This window comes from Micropterus salmoides, unplaced genomic scaffold (genome assembly GCF_014851395.1).
Source record: "Micropterus salmoides isolate LMB-PRFRI ecotype aquatic unplaced genomic scaffold, ASM1485139v1 Ms_hic_scaffold_3, whole genome shotgun sequence".
Lineage (NCBI taxonomy): Eukaryota > Metazoa > Chordata > Actinopteri > Centrarchiformes > Centrarchidae > Micropterus > Micropterus salmoides.
This window is the reverse complement of record NW_024042261.1, coordinates 25,246,925-25,254,690: the sequence shown is the minus strand read 5'-3', so window position 1 is coordinate 25,254,690 and position 7,766 is coordinate 25,246,925. Positions and strand designations below refer to the sequence as shown.

General features: G+C 41.1%; 2 protein-coding genes across 5 annotated transcripts; one reads left to right on the top strand and one right to left on the bottom strand.

The window, feature by feature from the left end:
• Positions 1–14: 14 nt before the first annotated feature.
• Positions 15–5,175, bottom strand: cunh19orf54 (chromosome unknown C19orf54 homolog). 4 transcript variants are annotated; one of them, XM_038694311.1, is made up of 7 exons: positions 5,059–5,175; positions 4,364–4,569; positions 2,296–2,364; positions 1,951–2,075; positions 1,567–1,696; positions 1,373–1,443; positions 15–896 (listed from the first exon to the last, which is right to left on the bottom strand). In XM_038694311.1, the coding sequence occupies exons 1-7, from the start codon at positions 5,158–5,160 to the stop codon at positions 514–516; spliced, it is 1,086 nt and encodes a 361-aa protein (XP_038550239.1). In that variant the 5' UTR covers positions 5,161–5,175; the 3' UTR covers positions 15–513. The 4 variants fall into 4 exon arrangements, with proteins under 4 accessions (XP_038550239.1, XP_038550242.1, XP_038550240.1 ...); XM_038694314.1 differs by lacking the exon at positions 5,059–5,175 and adding an exon at positions 4,899–4,984; XM_038694312.1 differs by lacking the exon at positions 5,059–5,175 and adding an exon at positions 4,671–4,877.
• snrpa (small nuclear ribonucleoprotein polypeptide A) lies at positions 5,089–7,730 on the top strand. The gene is made up of 7 exons (XM_038694315.1): positions 5,089–5,226; positions 5,575–5,655; positions 5,775–5,947; positions 6,092–6,268; positions 6,679–6,855; positions 6,935–7,023; positions 7,110–7,730. Exons 1-7 carry the CDS (start codon positions 5,145–5,147, stop codon positions 7,267–7,269), a joined length of 939 nt encoding a protein of 312 aa, XP_038550243.1. The 5' UTR covers positions 5,089–5,144; the 3' UTR covers positions 7,270–7,730.
• Positions 7,731–7,766: the final 36 nt, after the last annotated feature.

Below are 7,766 nucleotides of genomic sequence, written 5' to 3'. Positions count from 1 at the left end.
ATGTACAAGTAGGCCAGAATTTAAACAATTTATTGTATAAATATTTTCCATTCAGGCAGTGGTATAGCACCAAGAGGGGATGAAGATTCATCACATTGTAAATACAAGTCTCCATCAGAAACTGCACTCAGTTTTTCACATGAAATATAAGTAATGATGGGTCCTAGGGATAATTTTGTATTGCAATATCAGTGTATGTTCTGTAAATTCAGTTGGGAAGTGTTTAAAGATAACAACCAGATGGAAATTCACTTTTTTGTTCACCATACTGGTGCAACGACACAGTGAATCCAAATCACATCACGTACCCAGAACAGGATCCACAATTCGCTAATAGTCTCATTACTGTTATGTGAGGATTCCCAAACATTTTGAAGCCTATTTGAATTCATTAAAAGGGTCATGCAGATATTAGATTGTTCTACAATCCACAGTTGTACAAAACAAACTGGTTTAAATTGGTAAAACTTTGGTGTCAATCGCATTTCCCACGAGAGTTCACTGTGATGCCTCTCAACAGCTGCACTCTGTGGCCATTGTTTTCCAGACAGCGTCACATTCATTTTGCTTCTGTGTCCGCGTGTGGAGCAGCACCGCCTGTCCAGCCAGTCCGGCTCCCACCCCTCCTTGAGGAACCACATACTGGGTCCCGTCATTAGCCCTCTGAGGGTCCATCGCCCTCAGCTGCGCGTTGCTCTGAGCTACGCTGTCCAGACTCCACAGCTGGTAGCGCAGGCTTTTACCCTGCTTAGCCAAGATGTAAACCTCTTTAATTGCTGTGCCACCGACAGGGCAAGGAGAGCTACCGTCAACGGCGAGGCAGAGCCAGGGCAGAGTGGGATCGGGTTGAGTGTGCTGTTTGCTCACGCTCCCCTGGTCCAAGCCAAGGAGAACGCCTGAAACAAATGTATATGATGATTGCTGACTTTTTACATAAAGCAAGCAAGACCGTTCATAACGGTGGGTTTAAATAAGTGACCTAAGTTACCATGAGAAGTTATATGAGAACATCCCTCCAGTTAGCCTGGTCTTCTCCAAAGTTCCCCCTCAAAAAGATCAACCACATAACATACTACAACCAGTAGAGAACTTAAGTCTCTCAAAATACAAAGTATCTTCTTGTCCTGCAATAAAATAAATTACCTGGCTGGTGTCCTATTTGATACACAAGTTGTCTGACAGCATGTATGTAATACATACAAGTTGACCCAACGCAGGAGATGACTTAAGGTGTCAGCTTTTTTTATTTTTATTGTGGATTAACCTTAGCTCCAAACCAGCATTAGGAAATAGACTGTTCCTGGTTCAGTTTGTTAGGTTAATTCAAGACATGCTTTCTGAAACACCCTTGTGGTGAGCTATCCAGTCTTACCTGAGGCGACTGCCCAGTGCGCCCTGTGGCCACTACGCTGGCAAGGCTCATGGTTGTAGTCCTCATCATATCTGTAAACACTGTCAAAGAAGTTTGGCCTTTAATCATGAACCTTATATTTGGAACATATGTTTAAAAAAACATTTTTTCCTTCATAATACCCCTTGTGGCAATTTTGTTTGGATGTAGGATACGGGATGAGAACAGGCTGTCTCCCCCACAGGTGTGTGACGATGGTTGCAGCATTGTTACCATTTAAACCCCCTGACAGCAGTTCTGCCTCACAGCCACAAAGCTCTTCTGCCAGCAGGGCCATGTTGTCCGCTGACAAAATAAAATTTCAATGAGAACATAAAGAAGCCACCATAAACTGAACCCAGCATGAAATTGCATTTTAGTTGTGTATATACATAAAGAGTGAATTACTGCTAAAAAAACACATTTTATTAGCCAGGTGGTATAGCTTCCACATTTTTCTGGCGACACTCAGTGAAGGTATGTATTTTGCCTTTGGGAGGATTCAGTATTTTGGCATGCTGTCAGAAAACAAAATATACTAGGCCAAAAAAGTTTGTTACCTGAAAACATTTCACCCTGTGCCGTGTATCCCCTGCTCAGTGCTGTCTGAACAACAGTTTCCATGTCAATACTTAGCTGTGGCTGTCGAAGTTGAGCAGACATCCATAAAGCCACCAGGCCACACCTAAAAAGGTAAATTAAAAACGCAGTCACACCCTAGCAAATGTGTCATGTTTAATTCCTTAAACAGGCATTCATGTCAGACTAATAACACAAAAGCCCCATTGTACAAAAAACAGTTGTGGTTACGGTTTTATTTGTGTTATATATTATGAATGCTTTCTCAGTCAAATGATTGACCAGATTGGGGTGTTTCTTGGCTAGTATCATAGTTACTAACTTACTGTGGACCATCTTGGATGAGTGACGGCACATATGTGTTCACCAGTATCCACTGCAGGTCTTTCCTAAAACTGAAGCACAAAAAAAAACAACACACAGCATAACATAAACACACATTGTTCAACAGGCCCTTTTTTAAGGAAGACATCTTCACATGTCACAGTAGCAAAAGCCCAGCTGCAAATAATAAATAAATGATGTCTGACTTTTATTTAGTGGCTTTGGTTTCAGGGTCCTGGACACTTTAATACAACGGCAGAGCAATCATTAATGTTATTAGCAACAACTGGGGGATTCCAATTGTAACAGGTCAAAATGTCGGCACTGACAAAGACCCATAGATCCTTTGTTTGTGAAGATTATAATATTCTGTCTTTGTTGACTTTGTGTCTGAGAGACATTGATTCAACTAAATTTTTGAGGTTGTAATTAGCATTAATTCAGGATCACATTACCATATATTGAGAGGTGTTGCGAATATTCTGTCGACCTTAAATATGTAAAAGGGATGGGCAAAATATTAGGAACACCTTTCAATTTAAAGTAGTCCTGTAGGACAGCACTAGGGCTGCAACTAATGCTGTGTTCCAGGCAACTAGGAAATCAGACATTTCCAACCTCCAACTAGAAAAAGTACCATAGAACGCCACTTGAAGTCGGATTTCCTACTTGTGAACTCAGAGAAAAAATTTGTTTCCCCCGACTTCATGAGTAGCAGCTGAATGATGTCGCACAACAATGGCAGCTCCCGTGGAAGCACACACTCAACATAAACTAAAAGGCAACATAAAGTATATTTCCATGTATTGAAATTAAAATAATTCAAGCTATCTTATAGTAAAACCTGTTCTGCATGTAAATTGATGTAGAAATGTTTTGCCAATGTTATTAGGTAGTTGATACCAGTAAAGAATCTCTGAAAGTCATCTTCTCTACCCAAAGGTTGTACAGGAAAATGTTAAAAATGGCCAGAAATTTGAAAACATTTGGAAATGTAGCCTACAACTTTTGCTGACTTTTGAGGATTACCAACTGATGTAGCTAGAAGGATAAAGAGTAATGTATATTTATTGCTTGTTGTTAATAAAATGGCCACCCTTTTAATTAAAATCAAGTGCACTGCTGAGGGTTTAACTGTGCATAAACTTGACAAAGAAACATAAGTTTGTCACGGTCAGCCTGTTTATTTTTTACATTTGTTGTCATGCACCACCATGCAACTGAAACACTTCGAGGTCGGAAGTCGGATATTTCAACTTGGAAATTTCCCACTTCCGACCAGTCTGGAAAGCGCTATAAAGATTCACTTTCTAAATTGCTAGATTAACTTGATAAATTCATATTGTTAATATTGTCATATTGTATATACTGTATACCAAATCCACCTACCTCAAGTACATAACACCTGTACATAATACTTATTTCAGCATCCTTTGCACGCTGCTCCATCACACTGTGTAAATGTATGTGTACCTGTATATCACATCCACCTTTACCATGTACATAATAATAATAATAATAGTAATAACTTATTCCTGCATCCTTTGCGCTCTGCTCATTGCAATATTGTCTCAATCTTTTGTGTTCTCTATACTGTAGCCTGTGTTTGATTTAGTAAGTAAGCACATCATGAGCAATGTACACTCCAGAGTCAAATTCCTTGTATGTGTACAAATACCTGGCAAATAAAGCTGATTCTGATTAGGTGAAAAATGGCCATCACAATTTCCTAAAGGCCTAGGTGACTTCTTCAAACTGCTGGTTTGGGCCAATAAAAAATCTTAAGAAAATTACATCACAGCCTCACAACTGAGAAGTTGGAACCAAAGAATAGTTGGCATTCGTCCAAGAAAAATTATTTTCATGATAAATTAAATACAAGTTGGACATGGACATTATTGCCAGGCTTATCAGGATTTCACACAAGTAGCATGCGCAGAAATTAAACTGTTGTTAGAACTGCGGACATTATCAATATCCCGGACGAGGACAACTGTTTGTGGGCAAAATAATCAGATGTTTAGGTTAACTGTGCAAAAAAAAAAGTTGTCTTCTCTTTGTAAATCTAACCTGCTCTCCCTCTGACTGAGCAGTATGCGAGCCTCTGTGTGGTTCCCCTCTACAGGACTGCTGCTACTGGCTATAGTCTGATACAGCTTCTTCTTGGGTGGAGGAGGTGGTAGACCTGGAGCAGGTGGAGGTGGAGGAGGTGGAGGAGGTGGCGGTGACAGAGGGCATTCCACTGACATCTTTTCTGATCTCCTTTTGGATGAACCCTGACAGAAGTGGTAGCTTGGTTAGTATTTTGTGCATCCTTGCAAACAGAAAAGTTACAGCTACTCCTTTTGCCAAAACACTCGATAAACATACAACCTACCCGCCCCTCTTTCACTAACTCTCCTACCTACAACTTAGCTTAGTAGCTCTGTTGCCGACAAGAAAAACTCGGCGTTGAATGCTATTTGGGTGGAAATCGAAGTGAAGAAATCTTGTTAACAGTTATCGCTCACAAAAAGTAATAAGCTCGTCATATTTCATGCTTTAGATTCTACCCCCACTTCTTAGACTAGCACAGCTAGCTAACAGCAGCGGTGTGTTTTTTTACCCATATTTGGAAGCGTCTTCTTCGTGTTTACTGTCGGCTCATACCGCCCCCTACTGCATCTACTGACTATAAAGAATAAATACAGTGTATACTTCTATATTGGCACTAAATCGTATAAATATTGTCTGCGCATATGTCTCCGAGTAAAAGCGAAAGTTACCTGCCTAAGAAGCAGAAGAGACGATAAATTAATCTGAACAGGTGTTACACCACAGTCTGTAAACTGGGCTATAAAGCTATGGATGTATGACACTGGAAACATCGTTTCTTAACGCGAGAACAGAGAACGGGATTTGTGAAGGCCGGGGTTTTTGTTCATTATTCCGAGGTGAGTACTTCTTCCACATCGAGCTGAACAGTGAAATAAGTCGTTTCTTAACGTCTTCCAGATCTTTTGCAAACCATTTTTGGACTTAGGTACACTATGATGATGTTTTGTGACAGTGAGGGAAACCAGGCGTAAGCCATAGACCGATCTATTAAGTTAAAGTCGTAGCTAGTAGTTAGCTTTTAGGCTAACGTTTCCCCACGTTATTCAAGTTGAATGGTCGTTTGCTATCGTTAGCTAGCTAGCTAGCTAGTTCGCTCATAGATGTAGCTGCCTAGCAGCTTATCAAGAATTGTGTTAACTGGTTTAAAAGGAATATTTAAAGATGGGTTTTTTTTCCAACCACAGGTTTAAATATGGCTACTCCGGATGTACGGCTTAATCATACAATCTACATCAACAACTTGAATGAGAAAATTAAGAAAGATGGTAAGTTTGTCCTCATCATCTTCTAGCCTTAACTTTCTAAATGTGTGTTAAATACACACACCTCACAAAGGGCCTCTCGGATGACATGAATGTTTTCTCTCACTTTTGTGTTTCTGCAGAGTTGAAAAAGTCGCTGTACGCCATCTTCTCACAGTTCGGGCAGATTTTGGACATTTTGGTCGCACGGAACCTGAAGATGAAGGGTCAGGCCTTTGTTATTTTCAAAGAGGTTAACAGCGCTTCCAATGCTCTGAGATCCATGCAGGGTTTTCCTTTCTACGACAAACCCATGGTAGGTTAATCACACCGTGAATACCAGATCACCGAGAAGCTTTGCAGAGAAGAAAACACATGATATTGTGATGATGTAACAACTTCTGCAACATAGCCTCTGAAAGACATGGTGGTCTTTACTTATCTGTCTCTTCCTACACAGCGTATCCAGTATGCCAAGCAGGACTCCGACATCATAGCTAAAATGAAAGGGACTTATGTAGAGCGTGACCGTAAAAAAGAGAAGAAGAAGATTAAAGGAGCTGATGCAGCGGGATCTAAGAAGGGTGTGCCGGGAGCTGCTGCACCCATGGTCGCTGGGGTACCGGCTGCCATGCCTGTAAGTGCTGCAATGGGTGTCTTATTGGTAATTAGTTGGTAGAATTAATGTTAGAAACATCATCTTACAGCAAAAGTATGTATTTCCATGCAAAGGTGCAGTGTGCTTTGTAACCAAAAACATTTAACTAATATTGTAAGAGTGCAGGAGCAAGGGTAGAAGTGGCAAAACTGTTGACTCAAATCACAAGCTTACTCACCACAGTTGGTCTCTATTTAGGTGTCTAACAGTGTAAAAACGGACACCACATTTTCATGCAGCAGGCTATAAACAGTAGCATACAAGCTTACGACATTCGTGTGTGGACATCATTGATGGTGTTGGGAGGGGCAATTAGAGGAACTGGTTGGTGGGGGAAAATGTAATCACACCTACTGACAGGCTCACCACTGCTGTTCTTCACTCTGTAGGGAATGCCTCCGATGAGCCAGGCTCCTCGTATGATGCACATGCCAGGCCAGCCTCCTTATATGCCCCCTCCTGGCATGATGCCTCCTCCTGGGATGGCACCTGGTCAGATGCCACCTGGTGCCATACCTCCTGGCCAGATGATGCCCGGACAGATGCCTGGACAAATGCCCCAGCAGGTAATGCCTTCTGACAAAGCAAATAAAATTACAACATTTTTCTGGTGGTTCTATTCTGACCTCTCTTTATCCTCCACAGGTTGCAGAAAATCCTCCAAATCACATCCTTTTCCTCACCAACCTGCCAGAAGAGACAAACGAACTCATGCTGTCCATGCTCTTCAACCAGTCAGTAACGGCTCCTTTTCTGCTTTGCATCTTTGTATTTGTTGAATTGTTGAATGCTAAGCTTGACTGTGTTGTGTTGCATTCAGGTTCCCCGGGTTCAAAGAGGTGCGTCTGGTTCCTGGTCGCCACGACATCGCCTTTGTGGAGTTTGACAATGAAGTGCAGGCCGGCGCTGCACGAGACGCACTACAAGGCTTTAAGATCACACAAGCAAACGCTATGAAGATCTCATTCGCTAAGAAATAACACCTCAAGACCGTTTTTGTCTTATATGCACAAACGGGTCTTTTTTTAAATTTATGGCAGTGACCTGAACTAAAACACTTTTAGAAGTTGACATTTGCTGATCAGTACAGCAGGGGCGGTGTATTATTTTTATTTTTTTCCCTCCTTCAGGATTACATGTAAGTATACATTCTTTGCATCATGTTGCTGTGTGTTATCGTGCCACACTGACAGAACTCTGACATAAAATAATGATCAGGCAAATTTCATAGAGGAGTTCTGCATCCCTAATGATATGAATTTCAGAGGTTTCATAGCTGGTTTAGCTTTTTTTGGCTTGAGCATGAGCAACATGATGTATTTTGTATGTTTTTGTTTTTTAAAAACTGTTTTCCATAAAGCATTGCACCCAGAGTCTGGTCTGCCAGACACTATACCTGGAGCTTTTTTCTTTTTATAATTAAAACATTTCTTTGAGACTGCTCTGCCTCAATCTCATTCATCTTACAGTGGAAGTT